Here is a 26,880-nt window from a genome sequence, read left to right as displayed (position 1 = left end):
CTCTACCGCATTTCATGGTCCAGGCACGCCTTGAATCGTCTTGCAATTTTGCTTCTCTTAAGTAGTTGAACCCACTAGAGACGTGAAGCACCATTTCATAATGATCGTCACATATTCATGGTCCTCAGACGGGTTTAAAGGTCAGAAAGTGGGTAAAAAGTGCATTTTTCGAGTTTCTACCGCATTTCATGGTCCAGGCACGCCTTGAATCGTCTTGAAATTTCACTTTTCTTAAGTAGTTGAACCCACTAGAGACGTGAAGCACCATTTCATAATGATCGTCACAGATTCATGGTCCTCAGACGGGTTCAAAGGTCAGAAAATGGGTAAAAAGTGCATTTTTCGAGTTTCTACCGCATTTCATGGTCCAGGCACGCCTTGAATCGTCTTGAAATTTCACTTTTCTTAAGTAGTTGAACCCACTAGAGACGTGAAGTACCATTTCATAGCGATCGTCACAGGTTGATGGTTCTCAGACGGGTTTAAAGGTCAGAAAATGGGTAAAAAGTGCATTTTTCGAGTTTCTACCGCATTCCATGGTCCAGGCACGCCTTGAATCATCTTGAAATTTCACTTTTCTTTAGTAGTTGAACCCACTAGAGACGTGAAGTACCATTTCATAGCGATCGTCACAGATTCATGGTCCTCAGATAGGTTTAAAAGTCAGAAAGTGGGTAAAAAAGTGCATTCTGGAGTCTTTAGGTTTGACATAACCTCCAAATGTCACTCGGTTTTAAGGTTATGTTTTCAATGTTTTGTCGCTTGCCATTTAATAACATGTTTTTGGCTCTTCCAGGCTCTTGAAGACATTTTCTTCGCTATTGCAGACTTTTACTTCCACTTTCTCCCTTTACCGAGTGACAAGCCTCCAAATATCACTCGTTTTTGAGGTTATGTTTTTAAGAGCTTATTTTTGAGGTTATGCTTCCAGGTTCTTAATCTCTATTCCAGACTTTTTTGTCTACTTACTCTGCTTACTGGACTCTTTAGCCTAGGCATAATCTCTCAATACATTTTCCAGGCTTTTGGCGCCATTTTCCTGGCTACTCCAGACCTGTTTTCTTCTACTCCTTCTCCATACGACATAACCGCCAAATGTCATTGGTTTTTAAGGTTATGTGTCGATCATTTTACCTATTGTCTTTTATTAACAATTTGTAGCTCTTCCAGGCTCTCGAGACCATTTTCCTTGCTATTCCAGACTTTTTTTCATCAACTCCTTCTCCCAACGAAAGTTTAACACATAACCTTCAAATTCCACTCGTTTTTTGAGGTTAGGTCTGCAATGTTTTGTTTGTTGCCATTAATTTCGATATAATGTATCAGAAACTAAAGAAAACCCCCCAAAAAGGCCATTCCAAGCGTGGAAAACCCACCAGGAAGCAGCTAAGAAAAGAAAAACGACTAGAAAAGAAGCACAAACGCGTTGAATACCACAATAAAAAAAGGGGTCACATTTCTGTGAAGGAAATCGAAACGGTTGCCGAAGAGGTCTCTAGGAAGCATGAAAAGAGCCCTAAAGTTAAAGAAAAGACTGTTAAAAATGAACCTTTTAGTGGGAATAAAGTGTGTTGGCACGATATGTCATGTTTAGCACCCCCCATTAAGTTGAGTTTTCTTTCTTAGGTACTTACCATAGAGGAATTGCATAAGAAAGAAAAGAGGGAACAAAAAAAAGTGCAAAAAGGCATGTCGAAGCATAGAAAAGAGCAGCTACTGAAAGAGAACGAAAAAGAGGACCGACTAATAAAGAAACTTGAGAAACAACTTAAATTGCACAAAAGAAAATCGAAAACCATTCCGAAGTCGTTTTGTGATGACGGGCTGGACTGTAAGTAAGTTCCTTGCCATTCCTATCTAATTTCTCTAAAAATTCTCGTAGATTTATTAGAAGTGTGCGATCCTGAGTACATGAAAAACGCCGCTTTGGCCGAGCAGGACCTTAACGAGGGAAATGACAATTTCGATGAGGATTTGGCTCTAATGTCTGGCCAGAAAGTGTCGGAAGCTCCATCAAACGGGGAGGATTCGGATAACTTTGATGATGACGAGAGTGAAGAAGGTAAGAAGGGAGAAGAATTTTTCACTTTATTCTGGGGAAAATGAATTACTTTTATCCTTGGCTTGTTAATGTGCGACCCAAGAGTGTAAAATTAGTTCAGATCACTGCAATAGAGTAAAAAATGACCCTGGAGAGCAGAAAGTTTAATTATTTGGCCTTTTAGAGGAGGATTTAGTTGATAGTGATGCTTACGATGAGGAATCAGAGGAGCAGGAACCAGTTGATTCCGAAGAAAATGAGTCTGAGGTGGATGTATCGGATGAAGAACTGAGGCCAAATAAGAGAAAACAACATCCGAGCGAAGACGATGACAATGTTAAAAAGAGAAAGACCTTGTTAGAAAGTGAGCCTGAAAAGGACAATAATTTATGGGAGGATATATATGGAAGGTTACGCACCCAGGACGGGGAAGTTGTCAATGTAAGTTGCTTCTTATTTATTTGCTTATTTAACATATTACAGTACAATTCTAAATTAATAAACAACAGTGACTCACCTAGTTGACCTGTATGTGTACTACTGCTATTTAATAAATAAATAAATAGGTGTAGCCTATTTTTTCTATAAATAACTTTAAGTAAATAATTTTGTACAACATTTAATAGACTACTAATAATATAAAATTTAAAGACTAATGCCGGAAAGTATGTACCTCCGGCCATAAGGGCCCAGATGGAGGGACAAGGGTCAGAAGATAAGAAGCGAAAAGAGAAACTGGAGCGCCTAAGGAAGCAACTGAAAGGTGACCCTATTATAGAGTCTCAAGCACTTTTGTGACCTAAAATTCCATTTTCAAGGTCTCCTAAACAGACTGGCCGAGAGCAATTTGCACGGAATCTCTTCGCAGATCGAACAGTTGTACATGAACAACAGCAGAAACGACATGAATGACACTTTGACCACCCTCGTGCTTGACTCGTTGGTTACTAACGTTTTGAGCCCCGAAAGGCTGCTCATGGAGCACATATTGCTTGTCGCCGTTTTACATGCCAACGTGGGAACCGAAATTGGTAAGTAGAATTTATAACCAATGACAAGACTCAAGATTTATTTGTTTATTTATTTATTGGCGATGACAAATGGTATCGACAATATAAATTAACACTAATCTAAATTCAAAATAAACCTGTCCAATTGTTTCGCTTTAAGTAACTCAAGTAAGCCAACTTGGATCTACTGAGGAACCGAAAGCGCTCCTACACAAGCTGAATGTTCAAAACAACATCAACAACAGCTTGTGGAAAGTGCTCGACATGAGGAAGGACCAGGACGACAAGGGTTGCCTGGTAACGCTCCTCATGGACGAGAAATCCTGGGCCAAAGTAAGGGAAGCGAATCAATCGCTATACCTCAACTTTGGCAGCATAAAAATCAGACTCTTGGCCAGCAGCCAAGAGAAAGAGAAGAGGGACCAGGCAACCCCTATGGAAACAGAGGGATTGCCGGGAACCTCGTCTTCCTAAAATCGCTCTCCGCAATGGGTGCGAGGCTGATACAAATAAACCTCCACCACTGCAAAGCAGCCACTGCGGCCTTACAAAAATGCATAGCTGACAACAATATTCAGATAGCCCTGATTCAGGAACCTTATACTTATAGGGGCCAGATAAGGGGACTAGGAAACCTCAACGGGAGACTAGTGTCAGACCCAAAAGAGGGACCTAACCTAAGAAGCTGTATCTTTATAAGAAAAGATATAGAGGCCACACCGCTGTGGGAGTTTTGTGACAGGGACACAGCGGCGGTCAAAGTACAAATCAAAACAGCGGAGAGGAGCTACGATACAATAATAGTATGAGCATACTTTCCACACGATCAACAAGGGGAACCACCTCCGACAACAGTTCGGAGGTTGATAGACCATCAAAGATTGGAAAACCTTATAATAGGCTGTGACGCCAATGCTTACCACACTATCTGGGGAAGCACTGGAACAAACAAACGAGGCGAATCATTATTAAATTACTGTGCTGCCTCCGGTCTAAATATACTTAATGTGGGGGAGGAACCGACCTTCGTCAACATACTCCGCAGAGAAGTAATTGATCTAACCATTGGCAAGGGACGCATCTGCGACCTCGTTAAAAAATGGCATGTATCTGACGAACCAAGTTTGTCGGATCACAAGTACATAAGATTCGATCTAGAATCTATGGATACAAATCCGGAGACCTACAGGAACGCCAGGAAAACGGACTGGGACCTCTTCAATGAGATACTAGGACGCGAACTGGAGAACTGTCCAACGGAGGCAAAAGACAATGTAGAGCTCAAAGTGCTGACAGAGTCAGTCACTGAGGCTATTAAAGTTGCTTTTGAAAATTCATGTCCACTAAGCAAACCATGTCAAGCAGGGAACACCTCATGGTGAAACCAAGAATTGGGCAAGCTAAGGAAGACAGTAAGAAAGCTTTTTAACAGAGCCAAAAGAACTGGCGAGTGGAATCTATACAGACAACACTTAACCAGGTACAATGATGCTATAAAAAGAGCAAAGAAAGAAGGGTGGAGGAAGCTATGCCGGGACCTAACAGAGACACCAGCATATGCTAGACTCCACAAGGCAATATCCAAAGGGCCACGACAAACCCTAGGCTCTTGTCTAAAACCCGATGGAGAATATACGACAACCGAGGAAGAAACGCTTGGCTTAATGCTGAACACGCACTTTCCGGGATCGAAAATTCTCCATCAACCAGAACATACCCAGGACCCAACTCCTATCATTCCGAACAGGGGCAAAAGGGAACACTGGGAACTAGCAAAAAAGGTAGTAACCTACGAGAAGGTTAAATGGGTGATAAATTCCTTCAAACCATTTAAATCTCCCGGAATGGATGGCATAATGCCAGTCATGCTACAGCGGGGTAGCGAACTGCTGCTGCCTGCACTATGTAAAATAATGCGGGCAAGTCTAGCCACGGCGCATATACCAGAGAGTTGGAGGGAAGCAAATATAGTATTTCTACCAAAGACGGGACGCGACTCCTATGCGAAACCTAAATCCTTCCGACCAATCTGCCTTACATCATTCCTCCTAAAAACAGAGGAAAAGCTCATAGAAAGGCATATCAGGGACAATGTATTACGGGTCAACCCTCTACATCGACACCAGTATGCCTACCAAACAGGTAAATCTTGCGAATCAGCGATTCACGAGATAACCCAGAGGGTCGAACAATCTCTGAACAACAAAGAGATCGCCCTAGGAGCTTTCTTAGACATTGAGGGAGCATTCGACAATACATCATATGACTCAATCAACCGTGCGATAGCAGCACGAGGAATACATCCCATGATTGGCGGCTGGATAACCCAAATGCTAAATCATAGGAAAGTAGCAGCAAATCTCAACAGCACAACGGTTAAGGCCAGAGTGTGCAAGGGGGCGTACTGTCACCGCTGCTGTGGAACCTTGTATCGGACAGCTTGCTGACACGACTGGAGAGGCAGCTTATCCTCGCTATAGGATATGCTGACGATATAGTCATCCTTACACGAGGGGGTAGTCAGGCTCATGTATTCGAAAAAATGCAAAGAGCCCTGACTACTGTCGAGCACTGGTGTGAGGAAGAACAACTAAGGATAAATCCCACAAAAACTACTCTGGTTTCCTTTACCAAAAGAAGGAAACTAGAGCCCATTAGAGAAAATCTGCGACTTGACGACGAGGTCAAATATCTAGGTATAACCCTGGATAAAAAACTCAGCTTCAAGAAGCATGTAATCCAGGCTACAAATAAAGCCACGAAAACTCTTATGTACTGTAAGAGAATGTTCGGTAGATCATGGGGACTGTCACCAAAAATGGTACATTGGATGTACACGACAATGGTTAGACCCATCATTACATACGCAGCACCCATATGGTGGCATGCGGCAGAAAAGAGGACTGTAATACAGATACTCAACAAAACACAACCAATAGAATGTCTGGGCATAACAGGAGTGATGTCAACAACGCCGACTGCTGCCCTAGAGAACCTGATAGGACTAAGCCCGCTACACTTAGTGGTACGGGCTAAAGCTATATCGGGGGCGAAAAGACTGCTGTCAAATGGCGCAACAATCCTATCGAAAGATGGGCACAATGCTTTATTTGACAAGATACAGGACCTTGGGCGCCTGACCCTAAGAACAGACAGAACCAAGGTCACATACCTAGACAAACCTTTTGTCATCAAAGAGAAAAGGGGACCACTGGACGCAGAAGCGGACAGGCTCAGGCAAAGAGGTTACTCAGTATGGCACACCGCAACCAAACGATCCAAGATCGGGGTAGCTGTGGGCATGGTGGAGGACGAACAAAAGGGCAGACAACTTATGCTAAACCTGGGCCTGGAAACAACAAATTTACAGGCAAGCATAATAGGAATACAAACCTGTGTCCAACTGATGAGAGAAGGGCTGCCAAGAGGCAAAACCTTCGCAATTTTCACAGGAGACCAGGCTGCAACACTTGCACTACAACAGTTCGAGACTAAGTCAAGGACAGTGCAAAGCTGCTGGGAGGATCTCAGGAACCTCGCCGAAGCGCAAAATAGGCCAGAGATAATCCTAGCAGAGAATATGGGCTGCAAGAAGGGCTATCCAACTTGCAACCCAGGGAGCCAGCAACAGCCTGGTAGGCCCTGAACCAACATGTTGTGTCAACGATAAGACCTGGAAGAGGGAAATCGGCAACTAGCTAACAAACCAGAACAAATTCTACTGGGAACAGCTGCCAAAGATGGAACAATCCAAACAACTTATAGACAGCCCACCCTTCAAGAAGGGTGAGAATATACTGGGCCTCTCCAGACAACAACTGCGAAGGGTCGCGGGGCTATTTACAGGCCATGCGCCCAGCGGGAAACACCTGCATACGCTAGGGAAATCAGTTACCTCGCTATGTAGGGGATGCAATGAGGAGGACGAAACAACTCTTCACATACTGTGCTTCTGTGAAGCATTTAATCAAACCAGGGCAACATTCCTGGGGGAAGAGAAACCCTCACCAGGGGGTATAAGAAATCTACCACTGGGCACAATCCTGGACTTCCTTGAAGCTACAGAATTGAACCTGTGGGACTAAACATATGGGACACAATAGGACTGCTTCTTAGCAGACCGCAGTGTAGGGAGCCACAAGGCACCACCCAGCGGTGAAGTTTTAGTGGGTACAGGACGAAACAGACTCGACACTGAGTCCCACACTGCTGGGGGCGGCGCCGCGTAACCGAATTTCTCCACCGACCCCAAAAAAAAAAAAAGAAAAAGGGTTTTCCTTCACTCCTTTTTTAAAATCAAGCATCAGGAGCTCTCTTCTTGACCTAGACTGAACCCCCAAAAAGTGAATTAAAAGTCTAGATGCATCACTTATGCATTGGATCTTGGAGTTATTTTCAGCATTGTTTTCCATAATCAAGCCGCTAAGAACCTGGCCTAAAGCAGACAAAACTTAGCCAATTTGGTTCTGAAAACCCTGGATCTTCTTATTCCGCTTCTTAAAAGAATCTCTACTGGCCGCTTCTACCTCTGGATTAAGTTTCGGGCCCTGTAGTAAGAGGCAATTTTCTGGCGGAGGATATTTAGTTATAAGGCTGGAACAGTCCTCTTCTGACAATCCCTTTTGGAGAGTTTTGTTCCAGCAAATAGCCACTTCCTTAACAAAAGGTGGAGAAGTGTAATTTGACGGAGTCAAATCATATCCCAGCAAGGAAAGCACCGCCTGATTCAAATCAGTATTTTGTTTAATTTGGTCCACATCCTAGTTTTCTTTATCCTGCTCTGCAAGCAAAAAATTTAATGTAATGACGTCAAGTCAAAAAACTCAAATCACTGTTATCAAAACAGTGAACCTTACTGGCCCCAGTAAGGATATTTTGTTTTCAAAACAAAATGTATGTCCTTTATTTCAAAATAACTGTTGCAAACAGTAGAGAACCTGCAACCTCTGATTGCTCAACCCCCATAAAACTCGAAAACCCGGAGGGTGTCGTTGCCCCTGTAACCAAACAAACATCTGGTTCTAGGTCGGCGTTTTCTGTAGGTTGTGACGATGCTCTTCTATTCAATTTCTCCCAAGGACGTGTAGTAGTCGGCGAATAACGATCACCCTGATCGCCATTTTTATTGTCTAAACTCGACAATTTATTTTTAATTATCTTCATGGCCTAAGGTGATATTCCTAAGATGACTGCTGCTGGTGCAGTAGGGACGGGCTTTTTTTTTCTTTTTGCTATAAACTCGTGGCGGTTAATGTAGGAATGGGGAAACTACAATGGTATCCTTATTTACGAGACGAGGACCAATATAATTGAACCATGTGTACAATAATTCTATTTATAAATTAGTAGTTTGGTCAATACTTCATATAATTCCAGCTTGTCACAAAAACATCTGTAATTCCCCAGTCACAACAATTACTACAATTGGGTTCTATTTTCATTAGGAAACTTTCTAGTTTAACTATTGCATACCAACTAAATATACATACATACAGTGTCTTCTAATTGATCCTCGCATTTCAGGCGCCCATTTCCTCCAAACGGTCGTCAAAAAATTCGACCTGTTACGGCAAAACAAGCAGCCGGTAGAAGACAAATCCCTGGACAATGTCGTGAATATCTTGGCCCAGTTGTACAACTTTAAGGTGTTCGACGCGAAATTGTTGTACGAGATCTTGGGACGGTTAACGGGCACTTTCGACGAGAAGAACGTGGACTGCGTGCTGCACGTGCTGAGGAGCGTCGGCTTCGGCTTGAGGAAGGACGACCCGTTGGCGTTGAAAAGTTTAATTTTGGATTTGCAGAAGAGGGCCGCGGCCCTCGCTGAGGGAAAAGTCAGCAGCGAGTGAGTTAAAGGGGGGGGGGGGACAAGAGGGAAGGGTGGTTTGAATTTTAGTGTAAAATGCTAACATCATGAGTATATAAGTCCATTTGTAAGGAGTTTTAGTTTAGCTTTAATCTTTTCGCGAAGATTCTAATAATAATAACGTTTATTAATTCCCAATACAATAAACAATTCAATATTTACATTGCTGTAAAAGAAATAATAATAATATAATTGTGCGGGATTGAATGACCTAATTTTCAGCATCCTAACAATTACGTAGGGGCTGTTGAAGCCACGAAGTAAACCGTTTATTTATTTATTTTTTTTTATAATTATATACAGGGTTTAAATAAATTGATGCAAAAAAATTCAGGGACTTTTTCTTAGTAAATATGAACGTATGTCGTAAAAGTCTTAACTTTTGAGATAGCGGGTGGTAAAGATTGAAAAAATTCAAAATTCACAAACCTCATTTTTCCAGTTCGAGAGTGAAGTTCTTGCTGGACGTACTTTTGGCCATAAAAAACAATAACGTGACGAAAATCCCCAACTACGACACCAGCTACAGCGAACACCTAAAAAAGATCATGAAGGGGTTCATCAGGAAGGGAAACTACGTTACCACCCTGAATATCTGTTTAGAAGATCTGCTTAAGGGTATATATAACGATCCCCGGAGGGTATAAATCACAAGAGTTATTATAAGAAAACTGTTTTAGCCGACGAAAGAGGAAAATGGTGGGTGGTAGGGTCAGCATGGACCGGAACGAATGACAGTAAAACACCCACCGATGTCTTAAAATCTCCCTCCGCCGATAATTACTCGCGAAAACTCCTCGATTTGGCGAAGAAACAGCGCATGAACACCGACACGAGACGGGACGTTTTCTGCGTCATCATGTCCGCCGAGGACTACATGGACGCCTTCGAGAAACTGCTCAAGTTGGGCCTGAAGAATCAGCAGGAGCGCGAGATCATCCACGTGATCTTGCACTGTTGCCTACAAGAGAAAGTCTACAATCCGTACTACGCGGTGCTGGCGCAGAAGTTTTGCGAATACGACCGTAAATTTCAGGTAAATTGGACCCAAGGAGTTCAACAGAATTTCGCCACGAATTAACTAGATAAGCTTTGAAATATTTTTGAAAAACTATTAGTACCTATTTGCTAAAAGGTTGCACATAACTAGCTTTGGCAATGGCTTAAGGTTACATTTAATATTAATCGAAAGTCGCGTCCTGAGTAAGTAGCGTAGGTGGAGTGAGTTCACAGGTTTATATTTATTTATTTATTTAAGTACAAGGCTCTCCTACAGATAGACTAAGCAATCCAATAACAGGAAAGCACAGAATATCTTATGAATTTAGATACAATAAGTGCTTTGCCAAACCTAACAAATACACCAAGTAATGTAAACCTAACTAACTTATTTAATAGTATCTATTATAAATAATGAAGAAGTATATATACATATGAATAATGACGATTGGAAAAATAGGACAATATTTATTATTCCTTGCGAAGTTAGGTAGAATTTCTTCAGTATCGCTTAAATAAAGCCATACTGGAGAAAAATATATCAATATTCAAATTAGTTTCTTGAAAATTATTAAAACTACGGGCGCATCTGAACAATGGAGAGTTAGACAAATAGTGAGATGCTAAAGGTCGATCTATTACGCAAAATATAAGGATTAACGTTGATATGTAAAATTTCCATTCACAGAAAGGGCAGTCTATTAAATTATTAATAATTTTATAAATCAAAATTGTTTCTACGACTCTCTAAGGGATTCATACCATAAAACTTTAAGTTATCATAGTAAGTAAAAAAATGTCTTTGTCTATTAAACCGGAAATTTACTATATTCACAAACTTGCGTTGTACCCTTTCAATTTGTGATACATCGGATTCCAAGCTACTATCGCATATTCTATAATAGGTTTAACGAATGCATTATATAATAATATTAATGATGTTTGATTATTTGTAATTCGAGATATAAAACCGAGGGTTTTTAGAGCTTTCTGAACAATGTTTTCTATATGAACATCGAAGAGCAGCCTGGAATCCAACGTTACACCTAAATCCTTAATAAACCCTACATACTTCAAGATAGACGTCACGTTTGTTTTGGGTTTGAGATGGTTTTCTGCTAAAAAGTATGGAATGGATTATTATATAATTTATTTAAGGTACAGTACCTTTCAAAATTTGCAAGAGCCGATTGCAGGGCATGAAAATCTGATACCTTGTTGTAACCTCCTAGGTACCCTCCAGGGTAATCTCCTGACTAATTTGGCGATTCGATAATTTTTTTTAATTAGGAACGCAGACTGCACTGGAATTACACTTATATTTTTAATATCAAGGTAAAACAGGAATTGCAAAAACAAAAAAAGAACATAAATTGAAAAGATTTAGATTTCTTCAGACTCTGAATCTGACGAGCTTAGTTCTTCATCTTGTGGTCTCTTACTACATATTGCATATTTACATTCGTCACAACATTTTAATCCTTGAGCTAAACACGTGCACCTATTATTGTTGCAATTTTTGTCGGAACACCGAATTGACAATGCTTTTCGTACTTCATTGGGGATCGGATCTTGTATTGCTGATATTGGTCTCCAGTAAGTTTCATCATTTTTCCAACTATATTCACGAGGATCTTCCAAAATTATTTCTTTGACGTGAGAATTATACCATATTTCTAATTGGTATATACATCTAAAAAAATGGATCATTAATATCTAACATATGTAATAAATTCATTCTATCGTTTAGTAAACTTGCTTAAACGCATCATTTGTAGGAGGCAATTCTGAGGCTGATCGATTTGACTCTTTTGTTAAATGCACCCTTAGTTCATTAAGAGTTTTAATAGATGCGTTTTTATTTTTATGTAGATACAATAACTTAAACTAAATTAACAAGAACCCCTTTAAATTATCGATGTTTTTGTATAAAATGTCGAATGCAAATTTTTTACCTATTTTAAATAGTGCACAAGTAGTATCACATCCAGTTAAAAAATGAATACTTAATAATTTTTTACAAACTTCCCTCAAATTAGTAACAATATTGTTGATAGATAAAAAATGTTTGTTCTTACTTTGACCAAATTCAAGAAAAACATTACTTTTGGCCATTTCTGGTGTTACAGAATAATAATAAATTAACAGAAGCAAAACATCTGTGTTAAGGCTCCGCATCACGGCCATGCGAAAATATCATTTTAAGGGTTTAGAAATCCGGGTATAATTTGAAAACCGTTAGACTTTTTGACTCAATTTTTTTTTTATTTTATGGATAAAGGATCAACACATGTCTGTAATTATATGAAAATCTGAGGATATGCCTAGAAATATATAATTTTGTTAATCAAACATTGTTGATATTCAAACGCCATTTAAGAGTAATTATAAATTTTAAATTAAGTTTAAACATAATTATAGACATCGACCAAACCTTTGTCTAAAGGCTAGTCAAATTTAAGAAAAAAAAGTTAAGCCATTGTTGAAATATTCGCGGATTTCGAGAGCCTTACAAGTGCATTTTTACTAGCAGCGACGTGGCGGCCTCTGCTGATTATACGAGTACTTGATACTTGATGAGATGGGTGGTTTTCAGGTTCGTATTCTAAATATTTTATTTAAATTTAAATATAAGAGTCATATTGGAATCAGATCTATATGTTAGTAAAGGCATATTTGAATCAACTAGGTACCCACTATTTTTTAAGGAAAAAGTTGTGCTCGTGTTTTGATTAATCATTATGACTTTATGAAAATGGCAGTAAATTAATTTAATAAATGTATTAAATTAATTAATTACGCTGAGAATAAAAATTCAGAATACTAAAGCCTATTAAATTAAATCAACACTATTATTAAAATAGCCTAAAAAATACAGGATTGTTATTATTCCAATTTTCTATCAATCTCTCTTAAATTCCAAATTTCTTGGATGGTAAAAATTATACGAATTTAAGGGTTTTATTCTCTATTTGGCAATTCTTAAAAAGGAAGTGATTTGAAAAAAAGGAACTTATTGTAGTGATTAGGAATATTTAGGAATGGAATAATATACGGGGTGACAATTTAGAAACTTGAAATGACAATTTATATTAGGAACGAAAAACTGGAATAAAAAAACGCTCAAAACGGTTTCTATAACACGAAGGGGGAACAAAAAGAAGCATATTATCCCACCCTTATCTGCACTCCTTGGACAGGGTGAGATACACCCCTAAAATCTTAAACAGAAAGGGGAGTCGAGTAATAGATCATCTTGAAGCTTTTGAAAAATGCTTTCCAATGATACCATAGAAAGCCACATTTCAGGAAATTGATGTCACTCGACTCCCCTTTCTATTTAAGATTTTAGGGGTGTATGTCACCCTGTCCAAGGGGTTGCAGATAAGGGTGGGATAATATGCTTGTTTTGTTCCTCTTTCGTTTTATAGAAACTCTTTTGGGCGTTTTGGCGTTTTTTTATTCCAGTTTTTCGTTCCTAATATATAGCCATTTCAAGTTTTTAAATTGTCACCCTGTATGTGATACTTTATTATATTTTATTGAGAAAAGGAACTTGCTTTTTAGTTAAAATCACTATTTAATAGTTTGTGTCGATCTACTGTGTATCGCAATTAGGTGGTTCGCCCTTGTATATTTTTTATTTTTTTGTTTCCTTTTTTGTGACAATGGTTCGAAAATTGCTTTAAATGATACCACTAACAATACTTTTCTGTTTATTTTGGTAGAAAATAACATTTGAAGAACAACATTCTTGCGTGTTCTTGATATCTATATTCTTACAAAATTAATACCCACATCGTGCTTTTTTTAAATATTTGACTTTTAATCTAGGTAAAAAAATAAAAACTATAAGTTGGTATACAATGTTATCTTTGACTGTTCACAATTTTTTTTTCATACCTACCTACCTACTTGCTTGACTCCATTGCTATACCTTCTTCTTATTTTAATATCCAATTCAAATAGATACTTTGAATAAGAGTTTTTATGGTAAATTTTTTCGATTTGGTATAATTATAAAATGTGATGATAATAAAAATAAAGACCAATAACACATAAATCAAACAAAACAAGACATTTATTACAAAATATACAAAGTTGGCTACATATAAAAAAAAACTTATGCGATCGTATATTCTTTTAGGGAAATATTTCTAACATGCATATTTCTATTTTTGCGAGGATCTACAAGCTCAGGTAAATAACATATCGAATAGAATATAGTTAATTTCTTTTTCATGTTTTCGCAGAATACATCGTTTTTTAAAATAATTTCCTTCTTAATGCCCAAAGGTGTCCAAACTGCAAAGCAGCAGTAGGATCTCCCAGTTACCAACAATTGGCCTTGTATTTGGTAAAACCATTTGTGGTTTTTATTAATTTCTCCGTTTTTCTTCCAAAATGATATTTTTCTTTGCATTATCGCATCTTCAGGAGTGAGATTTTTAGCACTAAAGGGGCATTTGATTTCAACAATCCCCTTCTTCCCAATAAGGCCATCGGGAGTCGCTGCCAAGAATGAAATATTTTCGCTTACAAATAAGCCACATGGTAATATCTTCTCATCAATTAATGTTTCTAAAACATTGATTGCCCGTTTTTCATTTTGTTTGCCCCACTCAATGCTAGCAGAATGAATTGTTTTTGGGTACAAAGTTGTTCCACGAGCTTTTTTGTATCACCGTTGCTTCTGGCACTAGATTTAGAGCAAATTGCATAGTAATTTGATGCCGTAAGACGCTTTCTTCGCTCTAAGTGCCACAAATCAGATTGGTCCTGTTTCTTTGTGAGCTCTTCAATTAATTTGATTTCTTCTGCATTTTTTTTAATACTAGCTAGAAAATCTTCTTTTTCTTTTTGCAACTCCTCAGGTGTTAGATCAGGCTTTTGACATTGATCACCGTAACTGCTATCAAGTCCAGAATTCTCTTTGGTCTGGAATAATCTTTTCCGTTTAATATATTTTTTCTTTAATTCCCTGTTTTTAACTAAGCCAATCGGGCTTTTATGATTAAGGAATTTTTTAATCGTGTATATAGGCTTTTTAGTATTATGAGAAATTACAGAAGCTAAACAGCGAGCCTGATATGATCCTCGTTGGCAATAATTAATGCGTTTTCCGCCAATAAATTTTGCAATGATTGAGTTAAATTGCTCCGATACATTATTGTCAACATCTTGTATTAAACTCACGCTATTTCTTGAAAGATAGCTGACAAAGCTATATAATTTGTCATATAGGTCTGAAACAACAAAAAATTATAAATATTTATAAGGCAGTCATAAACCGTAATTCTTTACACTTTGGGCTTTTAGAACCTACCTGTCATTTTTAAGTCTGATAATATGCTACCACTGGGTTTATATTGCTCATGACAGAAATATCCCAATTCTGCACAAAGTTTGTGTTCTCCAAAAACGTGGCTAATAGAATTGTCTATGTCTTGTTTTAACAACTTTATTTTTTCTCATCGGAACACCCTCATTTTTTCTATGTTCGATAGTTTTTGTAACTGCATATCGTAATCTTAGCTGTTCTTTCTATAAAAAAAAAAACAACGTTTATAAATCTACAAATATGTTTTTCTTTACCAGAAACATAAGTATTTTTCCTAAAATAATTTTTCTACGAATAGTAAGTACTTACACTTATTTGCTTCCGAAGAACTAATGGCCCAGCATTGACGTCTTTACCTAAATCCCGAATTTTCCGGGAGTAATTTCGTAGAAGGTGATTTCTGCACTCAATTTTTTTCACAATGACATTTTTATATGGATGAGCATCTAACATTTTTTTCAGAGAATTGCAGTCTCCGTCAGCTATTAATTTATGGTAGATTAATCCATGTTGCTCTAAACTATGGAGAAATCCTTCTTTTAAAATATCGCCTTCCATGCTCGTTGAAGAACCTTCAAAGTTTTTAAAGCATTTATGCCTTTTAGGCATCTGATTGTGTCCTTGATTTTTTGAGAGTTGGCAAATTGTACAATATTTGTTTTTTATGCCAATAAAAAGGACCTGAAAATTACATTTTTGATTTCGTGAAAAACTATAAACCGCTAATTCAATTTTAAAAAAATACTAGTGCAAACACAGGAACACTTCAGTTTTTCAGTATGTAATCACCAAAATAAAATGCAAAAAATGATCGCAACGAAACCACACAGCTACATCCCGGAACTACCACGCACTAAACAAAAAAAAACCCAAAATGCATATATAATAGCAATATTAGGTAGTAATGCAGGTATATAATTATACTTCCATAACCTGCACCAAATTTATGTAGGCCAACCCTGAAATTACATCGGATCCCGGCGTAAGAGGATGACTGAAATTTTATCAACCGTTCTAAAATAAACATTTATTACTACCGCGTCTCTCACCGCTGCCCCTCAGCTGTGTGGCTAGAAGATAGGTAGCGGAGCCTTAACGGATTTTACAAGAATAATATTGCCAATATTTTTTTCTGCCAAAACATGAAGAATTATTCTTGTGTCAGCTTCCTCTTGATTGCTAGTTAAATAATCAAATTTTCTTGGTATTTCACTTTTATTAAGCTGATAACAAAGTTCAAACACTCCTGCTATGATTACAGTTTCGTCTTCGCTAAGTAAATTTCCTACTTCGTTTATAAAGTAGTTGGTAAGAAATAGTAACAATGATTTTTTGTTTGACGAGGATCGAATAAATTCCCTGAATTGGGGCACTTTTCTAGTACCAGCAACTTTAAAGTCTGCACTGAAATTTCCACGTTTAAGTCTTTCAGCATTTTTCAGAGAATTACTTTTATACGTATCAAAAACAACAGTAATTCGTTTTGAGTTATATTTTCTTCCATCCCTTAAAATTTTGTTTATAAAAACATTTCCTAGTTCATTAAATGTAACAATTAATGTTGTGGCTTGTATTTTTTGAATTGCAACCATACCGTTAATAATATAGCCAATCTACATTGGGACGTGCATCCATAGGAGTGGTAAAGGATTCAATTTTTTTGGCTAAATCAGATTTTGTTGATTTCCGCATTGATTCGTCTTCATGAAATAAGGATAATGGAACCGATGTTAGTTCATAAGATAAAATATTTTCAAGATCCATATCAAATTTAGCGGCACAATTAATTCTGCGAACCATACATTCTGAACCAATGATTTTTTTATTTGAGTTAGTTTTTGTTTTTCAGAAGTAAATTTAAAATTTTGTACTTTTTCTCTCTTAAGGGGATTCCAAAAGCTTTTCTGGTCAAAATAAATTTGTGACATTTTCATTGGCTTTTTCGTAAAAATTTTCAAGGCTCCTTGCGATTTTTCCAGTGCAAATGTTTATTAATTGAGAGGGCACATTATCCAAATCAAAAGGATTACACCAATCGTTTTCTAAACTTGTAACAATTTTTAAAACCGCTTCTTCGTTTTTTAATGCCGTTCTTTCCCCTTCATTATACAATTTGCTATTTTCACCGAAAGTGATATCTAAAATGAAAAATAAGAATGAAATTTGTATTCCAACAAAAATGACATACTTACCTAAAAATGCTTTTGAGTATGCTTCTAAAGTATGTCTGGTCGTAATCCAACGTAAAAGGGCAGCAGACTTCTGTGAAAATCCAATTATTCCAATTCTAAAGCCATATCTGACGCCACACAATTAAAAATGTTGTCATCAACGAAATTACCTTTATTCAAATACTCATACATATAAGGCACATCAGTTTTTAGGTTCTCCATATCTGCTAAATATACAGAAACCCATTTCAAATACAAGTTTCTACCAGCAGCTGATAAGTAAGGTAATGTATCTTGTACTGCACATTAATGTGATTGAAAATCGCCATTTCTTTCAGATCTTAACAGACGCCAAAGAAGATCAACTGATTTTTGAAATTCTTTCCAATATTTGAAAGTGCTTGAATTTAGTGAGCCAGTAGTTATAAAATCTGAAATAATTGGTTCCAGAGTTTTAATTTCTTCTAAAAAATTTTCAAAATGCCGTCTGCTTAATTTATTGGTTTGACATTTTTTTATCAAATTCTGAACGTCTTCTTTCAATAAAGATGATAATACTTGGGCTCCCGGATTTTCCTCTTTACATAAAGATTTAAACATCAGCCGAAAAAGAGCATCAACAACTAAAGTTAGGCCTCGAATAGCCCTGGAGTCCTGCCTTCCGTCTAACATAATTTTACATGTATTTTGGGCGTTAATGTCCGTTTCTGTTAAAATGGTAATAAGACCTCCATCTTCAAAAATATATCCAATGCTAGCAATAAACGCCATATTGAGATGCATACCTCTCAGCATTAACGTTACTTTGCCTTTGATTATTCCATAATATCTCTCGAGCTTTTGAATAAATGGCCAAATCTGCTGGTATACAAATGTGATTTTGCTTTAAACTGTCAGCTATTTCTGCTAATCGTACCATCGATGTATATATCGTGTCATATTCGGTAGGAGGGTTATTAATAAATGGCAAGTAAAATATAGTGGAAACAGAAATTTGGTTATCAGCCAACATGTTATTAAAGTCGGTCCAATTTAAAAATATTTTGTCGCACTTAATGCTATGAATAAGTTGCCATGCAATATTTTTTTTTGTCGAGCAGATTCTGGACGCTTTACAGGTTTTACGTATTTTACATATTTTGAAAATTGAAACCATGTTCTTCGGGTGTTTCTAGTGAATAAGCCCCTCCTCTAAAAATATTTTTTCTACAAAGGTGGTGACGCTGGATTTTTTTTGAAACAAAACCATTACCATGCTGTGGATGGTGTTTTTTCCACTTATAATTTCTTCATTCAAATCGAAGTTATCGATACTGGCATGTATATAATTACCCTTAACGTCATCTACAACTTCAACTCCAGGTGGAACGTGGAAAGTTGGGTTATTATTTATTTTTTGATTCGCCAAAGCAGTTGTTAATTGCCTTATGTCATTATAGGAACAGCTGAGTCCAATTTCAGATAGAGAGTCTAAGATTTTTTGTTTACTTCTTACTACGTGGTGAATGCAAAGTCCTAACCCAATTTGAAAATAATTTCTTTTATATTTTTTGTTATAAAGCCCCATAACGATGTTACACGGTACTACTGCTTTGGTGTCCATTTCGACATCATCTGGAGTATTGTAAAAATCATCGTTTATCAACCGTAATACACATTTTAGAAGCATATTGGGAATTTGTTTCTGAAATTCGGCTTGATTTATATCATCTGGACTGGGAAAATAGTTGTGTGAAAATTTTAAGTCATGCATGTATTTTTTTTAAATACCGGCTGCTTTATGAATAATTAATATTTCGTTTTCTATATTACCGGTATCAGTTTCTATTGGCCTCGCAGAATAATTTTCTTCAGGACAATCCACCAGAGATCTGGTCTTTATTTTGAGAAGCCCTAATATTTCTATCTGCAATATAGCCACAATAACAGACTTTGTGGTATTTTGCATCGTATGCAAATAGATCATCATAACCAGAAAGCTTAGAAATCATGTTGATATCATTCCTTTTTTTTTGTAGCAGCAGCTAATATTTTTGTGTAGGTGTCAGGTGGACTTTCCTGTACCTGTAAGAAAAGTTAACCAAAATAAATACCCCCGCATATAATAATAAGCAGTCTTGTTGCAGTAGCATAATAATTCGTGACTAAAAAAATGTGAGGAGCTCAACCATTAATATTTCAAGCATACACCCGTCTCGCGCAGAATTTTCAATACAATAATAGATTTATATTAAGGAAAAGAATAAGTTAAAGTGCAAAAAAATACCTGTCTGTATAGCTGATTTTTGCCCTTTTTGCCGGTTTTATTACATAGCAGACACATTTTTCGAATATCGAAGCCTCTGTTGTGGATTCTGCTTTGAGATGAACAAGCTTCGTTGCCTTCATTTTCGACAATTTGCATGCTCAAGATTTTGTAGCCTAGTGTAAGATTTTCTACAATGTAAATGATATTTAACAAGTTTTTTCTTTGTTAAAATATCATCCTTTTGGTCCAATATATTCTTTGCGCAATTGTCTTGTCTTTTTTCTGCAGCACTTATTAATGTTTTTAAGCCCTGGATTGTAGGATTTTGAACTACCAGTTTGTCACTGTCGCTTACAGTTTCTTCACAAATTAAACACTCCATAATCAAACAATGTACAATTATTTAAATGTTAAATAAATTAAACACAATTTAAAGAACTTAAGGCGCGTAATGAACTGAACGCATGAACCAACAGAAAAATCATATTACACGCAAAACAACAGTATTCCACGTAACCGACTTATATTAGCAGCGCATACGTAACGTCCAAAAATACGCTAATCAGGGGACTTGAATTAGCACTATTATGACCGCCTATATATCTTCAATTGATTAAAAAAAAACTCAGGTGTATATGTTTATTAGTTTCGAAGTTATCGCGTGGTATGTGTAAAAAAACATAAATATAACATTTTGACAATTTATTGACATTTTTCGGACTAAAATGTCTGACTCCTCAAAAGATGTCGTAACTAGTTATTTTACATGCACAGGGACCTAACTAATAATCCTGTAAAGGTTTCATGTGGTTATACCTTAAAAAAATTTTTTCGAGAAGGAAGCGACTTCTTTTCTTGTTTTTACTCCACTATCAGGGATGTATTATACTGCTGCTCCATTGCCTTCTTCACTCTTTGATGCATCTGTATACTCTTATCATGCTTTGAAAATTCTAATTTAAGTATGTTTTTATTTAATATGCAACTATCTGTAAACGAAGGATATTTAACCACACATGTTTCAGCAGCAATTCAAAGCAATTTCCGAAAAACGGGAGATACAGAGAAGGGGAGTTTTTATGTAGCCAATACCTATTTATTAAATCTTGAATCTTTAATTTGTTTACTTCATATGAGGAAAATTTAATCCCCGTTCACATTTAGAAATGAATTAAAGATAATCATTTGGTTCTCTAGGTGGCATCCAAAAATGCCTCAAAAACATCCTTTTTTCCAGATGACGATAAAGTGCTCGGTGTGGGACAAACTGAAGGCCCTGAACAGCCACTCGGGTCATCAATTGGCCAACTTGGCCAAACTTTTAACCCATTTGTTCATCGAACAAGGCTTACCCATATCGACCCTCAAGGTACCACAGATCCATTGACTTTTTCTCACTCAATTTTCTTCCTATTTCATTTTTTTTTAGATCGTGGAATTTAGCGAGCTGGATAAAATGACGTTGCGACTCATGCGTCAGATTTTACTGGGGATTTTGCTGCACGACAACTCTGAGGCCGTACACGGCGTCTTCGAAAAGGTGGCCCACTCCGATAAACTGAAAATGTTCAGGGAGAGTTTACGGTTGTTCATTCATCATTTTCTGTTGAGGAATCTGAAGGGCGATGCCGTAGAGACCGAGAAGAAGCGACTGTTGGAGGAGCGAGTGAGGTGCGTCGAGAAGATTTTAACCGTCAAAGAGAACAGGATGAAATTTTAAGGTGCGGTGTAAAGTTGGTTAGGTTATAGTGGTTTTTAGTACATAGAAACCGGAAATAATTTAATTTAGTATGTTTTATTGTGTATATAAAGTACTGTAAAATAAATGGTTTAGTGTTTTATTGCTAGTGTGTAAAAGTACAATTTTTTTTTACATTTGGTCGCTACATAGGAACAGTATGTACACTTTGAGTAAGTTTACTCTAGAAAAGAATAGGATGAGATTCAAAGGTGCGGTTTAAACTAAGATATTTGTACAGGAAAGTGCTATTTCAGGTTTCAGTAGGTTGCGGTCTAAGGCCTTACATATCCAGGGTCGTTTCAAGAATCTATTAGAATTTCACCCTGATTTTTCTGAAGAAGTAATGAGTTTGTCTACTCGGTTAAATTCTATTATTGATAGGTTAGAAATGGCTAAGCGAACCTTGACAATGAGTGTAGAGGAAATTTTCCAGGTATCGGTTATTATTGAGGCTTCCCCTGGAGAGGACTCCCTTCTGGATCATCCCCTTCCTGTTTCTCAAGCTCAGACAGAAGTCTCACAGCATCTTTCATCCAATGTGATTCCTTCGACGGTCCCTCTTGTTCGTTTCGGCCTGCTTCAATTCTATTCACTCGAACATTTAATTCGGTCACTTCACACCATTCCTTCTACGAACGTTATTTCACGGGATCCAGTTAACCCAATAAAGTGTTCTTATTATTCCCTAATCTAATTCCACCTTGAACTGGAATGTACCCGTGTTTACTTCTGCTAATGCTAATGATGTCACGAATCCGTTAGGTTCCGATGAGCTGGTGAAGAGTTTTTCAACAATCTCAAAATGGCAGTTACATTTTGATGGTTCTGGTAGTGTTACCGATTTTATTGAGCGTGTAGAGGAGGAATATCTTGGATGTGCAGTAATTTTATTTTCGGACACAGCCTTGTCTTGGTATAGATCTACACGCAGTGATATCAGGTCATGGGAACAATTGAAATGTAAACTTAGGTCTGCCTATTTATCGTCATAATCTGAGGAGGATATTTGGTGTGATATAAGGAATAGGACACAAGGTCCAGTGGAGAAGTCGGTAATCTTTATTGCACAAATGCGAAACTTGTTTCGAAAGTTACGTGAACCTCGAAAACATCTTGTCGAACTTGCATTGTCTTATTTATTTAATGTAACACGACGTTTCGGTTGGTAAGTATCTCCAAGCGATGTGGAAAGGAAAGTCATCCCTGAAAAGAGTTGGAGGGAGGACACGCCTCTCTCTAGATCCTACACTGTCCTGAGAGTAGAGCCTTCCAGATGTTGGGTACATCGACGCTTGGCTGGCTGAAGATCCCCTGATTCTGTGAAATGAAAGCTGCCTCTACGAACTTCCTCTTCCGCCAGTGCTGTTCCTTGTGCAGAATCTTGGCTTCTGACCTGAAACCTCTCCTCTTTGGGTATGTATGAGTGCGGTGGCTCATACATAGGTGAAACGAAGCGCCCCCTAGAAGTCAGAGCGAAGGAATATCGCAGCTGGACCCAAAGAGGAGAGGTTTCCAAATCCGGAATAGCAGAGCACGCGTGGCATAATGGACACAATATCCATTGGTCAGAAGCCAAGATTCTGCACAAGGAACAGCACTGGCGGAAGAGGAAGTTCGTAGAGGCAGTTTTCATTTCACAGAATCAGGGGATCTTCAGCCAGCCAAGCGTCGATGTACTCAACATCTGGAAGCCTCTACTCTTAGGACAGTGTAGGATCTAGAGAGAGGCGTGTCCTCTCCCCCAACTCTTTTCATGGATGACTTTCCTTTCCACATCGCTGCACACATCTAGAATATAAGCCTATAGAATAGTAGTTTGCTGTCAATTTACACTTGATAACGGTTGGAGATACTTACCAAACGAAACGTCGTGTTACATTAAATAAATAAGACAATGCAAGTTCGACAAGATGTTTTCACTGTACCATTGTCTACCACCTTCAAAAACTTACGTGAACCTCCATCTGAGGAAATGCAACTTCGCATTATACGCCGAAATTTGCTCCCCTCATTGCAAAATCAACACTTCACAATTTCACCAACATCACAGAGCTGGAACTTGCAGCACTGGAGATTGAGAACATCCAATTGCGAACTCAACGCATGCAACCTCCTCCAGTAAACCCTAATAATGTCGCCGGGCCTGAGTTGATGTATCAGTGACCAAGAAACCCTCAAGCACCCTCAGAATTCTGGTGGTCAGTTGGAATTGTCGTAGTAACCCCATTTGAGTAGTACTTGTCCACAACCCTTTCGTCGACACTGTTTCCGTTGCGGTCGGGAAAATGTGACTACCCGTTCGTGTCCAAATTCGCGTCCAATGGCGAACTGTTAGTTAGTCAAGAGATCAGTTCGATTCCTAAGGTCTCCATTAGTAACCCCAGCTCCTCTATTCTAGATTATTACGCCTTCGCACAGTGCAATGGCGATGATCGTCCTCATCTCGAAGTCTCGATATTTGGTATGAAATTTATTGGCTTATTGGATTCTGGAGCAAATGTTACTGCTATTGGTTTAAGCATATGGAATATATTAGAACGTTCAGACATACAATTGTTATCATCACCATTTTCTCAGTGCAATTTTGGAAATCATAGTTCTAGTATGATAAGGTAGCGGTTTGCAATGTTTTTGGTGGTGGAGAAATTGATTGTTGTCCTTTGATATTGAGTAGCGATTTTTGGCAAACTATTGGTGTCGTTCCTGATTTGCAAAATGGTTGCCGTCTCAGGAAATCTGTATCACTGAAGCCGTTATTCCTCAGGAAACTTTAACCCCAGAACAGCGATCCGCCTTGGATAAATTGACTTCAAAATAACCGTTTCTTTAATGGGTGGTCAAGACAGATTAAGTGAAGCATCAGATTAATATGGTAATGCCCAACCCATTCGTTTGCGCCCTTATAGATACTCACCCGCCACTCTAAAGATTCGATCTAAGAACTCGACATGATCGAACCATCACAATCTGCCTGGTCTTTCCCTGCCTTAGTAGTACCAAAAGGTAAATGGTAAATGGAGATTTTGCGTGGACTATCGAAAACTAATTATCCGATCCCTTTTATTGATAGTATTTTGGACAAATTAAGCAATGCAAAGCATCTTACTTCGTTAGATGTTAACTCTGCATATTGGCAAATCGAGGTTGATGTGATAAAACTAGTTTTTCTGCCCCCTGGTCGGGGACTTTATCGATTTAAGAGAATGCCATTTGGGTTGACGAATGCCCCTGCAACATGGCAGCGATTGGTAGATACCTTATTGGGAGCTGATTTGGAGCCACATGCCTTTGTTTGTTTAGATGACGTAACTTGTATTTCTGATACTTTTCAGCAACATTTAGAGGTTTTGGAAGAGATTTTCCAGAGATTTCATAGAGCCTCTCTCAGGATAAGTGTAAATTTTGTCGATCCGAACTTAAGTATTTAGGATATGTTGTCGATAAAGATGGACTTCATGTCGACCCGGATAAGGTGACTGCCGTATTAAACATTCCGACTCCAAAGAACACCACCGAAGTCCGACGTGTCATCGGTATGACGTCCTGGTACAGGCGTTTAATTCCCCAGTTCTCAACCGTTATTTCTCTCCTTACTGCTCTTCTTTGTAAACACAAAAAGTGGAACTGGACCCCAGACAATGTCAAAATTCGTTAGTTTCCGCTCCTGTACTGACTTGTCCCGATTTCTCGAAACCCTTTTTGGTTCAGACTGATGCCTCAGCGTATGGGATCGGTGCTGTATTATCTCGAGAGTTTGATGATGGTGAACATGTTATCTGTCACATATCTCGATCTCTGTCTAAAGCAGAGAGGAATTTTTCCACCACAGAGAGAGAGAGAACTGTTGGCCATTATTTATGCTTGCGAGAAATTACGACCCTACTTAGAGGGATACTCCTTTAAAGTGAGAACAGATCATCATAGTCTGAAATGGATTCACAGTCTAAAGGAACCAACAGGACGAAATAGAAAGGGCCAAGATCATGTTGTGCCGGATGTTCTCTCAGTAGAGCTATGCCAGAGATTGCTAAATTGAGTGTAAACCAGGAACCAGAAGTTGCAGATAAGTGGTATCGAAGAGTTTTCAATCAGGTCGTAGAGAATCCTATTAATTATCCCCAATGGCGAATTGAAGGAAATTTACTTTACAAGTATGCGAAGTGTTCTTACCCGTCTCTTCGAGATGATGAAGATTTCTGGAAGGAAGTAGTGTCCAAGGATCGAAGACGTATGATTTTGGAAGAAAATCATGATCATCCTTCGGCTGGTCATGGTGGTGTCATGAAGACATACGAACGATTGAAGCGTCGTTATTATTGGCCAAAAATGAGAGCTGATGTCGCATTGCGCCAAAATATGTATTTCGCAAAAGCCCCTCTGGGAGCGACACGGATTAATGGGACAACAAACTCAAGTTTTGAAGCCATTAGCGTCGATCTTTTTGGGCCCTTGTCTCGTCCTACTCAGGGATACAAATACGTATTGGTCGTCTTATATACCTTCACCAAATTTCCTTTGTTCTTCCCTCTTTGCTCAGCTAAGGCCCCTGTGATTTGTCGTCTTATAGAGGAACAAGTTTTTCTTATTTTCGGTGTTGCCCAATTTCTTATTTGCACAATTTCGAGGTGAACTTTTTTCCAAACTGTGTCAATATCCGATATACTCCGGCTTATCATCCCCATCAGGCCAACCCCGTGGAGCGTGTGAATCAAGTCCTTAAAACCATGTTAAGTGGTTATATTGAGGATAATCATAAGAATTGGGATCGACTTCTACCTAAGGTTGCTTCTGAGATAAGATCTTCGGTGCATGAAGCCACCGGGCTCACGCCCTATTTTATGAATTTCTCCAGGGAATATATGCCCTCGGGCGACCAACACAATAATAAGGATGTTTTTTGAGGCGACTTTATGGCACGTTCGCGTGAATTAAGTAAAGTATATAGGGATGTTGAGGAAAGACTCAAAGAATCGTTATAATCTCCGACGAAGACCAATAATTATTAGTTTTGAGGTCGGTGAACGAGTTTATCGCAAAAATTACGTAGTAAAAACTTCACTGCCAAAATGTTTGGGTCCCTTTACAATAAAGAAGAAGTTATCTCCGGTAGTCTATGAACTGATTGACGAAAAGCGCAAGTTTAAGGGTGCTTGGCATGTTAAAGATTTGAAAAAGATCCCAGAAGAAGAGCTACTCGTTGACTCCGATTCCGATTAGACTTTTTTTTGTGTTTTACTTATTAGTTCTTTTGCTTTTTCAATTCTAATATAATTTCTTTTTCTCCAGTTTCTTTCCGCAAAGGTGCGCGGACTGGGTATGTTGATGTTTTTGCGGTTATTGGATAGTAGCTACCTTGTTTGTTTTTCTCTTTCTAGTGAAGTTTCTTGTGGTGAAGGCCCTAATTGAACTGCAAAGCTCTGGTAACACTACAGGCGTGAAGAAAAAACTGTGGAAATTCTCATT

General features: G+C 38.1%; 1 protein-coding gene and 1 long non-coding RNA gene across 2 annotated transcripts; one reads left to right on the top strand and one right to left on the bottom strand.

Annotated features, from left to right (window-relative positions):
• The first annotated feature begins 1,097 nt into the window (after positions 1–1,097).
• LOC126746744 (nucleolar MIF4G domain-containing protein 1) lies at positions 1,098–21,502 on the top strand. The gene is made up of 11 exons (XM_050455079.1): positions 1,098–1,566; positions 1,627–1,831; positions 1,883–2,062; positions 2,226–2,482; positions 2,693–2,804; positions 2,860–3,072; positions 8,575–8,896; positions 9,360–9,535; positions 9,598–9,953; positions 20,914–21,045; positions 21,106–21,502. The coding sequence occupies exons 1-11, from the start codon at positions 1,318–1,320 to the stop codon at positions 21,394–21,396; spliced, it is 2,493 nt and encodes an 830-aa protein (XP_050311036.1). The 5' UTR covers positions 1,098–1,317; the 3' UTR covers positions 21,397–21,502.
• LOC126746748 (uncharacterized) lies at positions 13,980–20,760 on the bottom strand. The gene is made up of 5 exons (XR_007663972.1): positions 19,695–20,760; positions 17,450–19,492; positions 15,567–17,395; positions 15,243–15,460; positions 13,980–15,162 (listed from the first exon to the last, which is right to left on the bottom strand). It is a non-coding gene; the product is annotated as an uncharacterized LOC126746748 (long non-coding RNA).
• Positions 21,503–26,880: the final 5,378 nt, after the last annotated feature.

Source organism: Anthonomus grandis, chromosome 18 (assembly GCF_022605725.1).
Source record: "Anthonomus grandis grandis chromosome 18, icAntGran1.3, whole genome shotgun sequence".
Taxonomy (NCBI): Eukaryota; Metazoa; Arthropoda; class Insecta; order Coleoptera; family Curculionidae; genus Anthonomus; species Anthonomus grandis.
The sequence above is the reverse complement of the archived record's forward strand: the minus strand, read 5'-3'. Positions and strand labels throughout refer to the sequence as shown.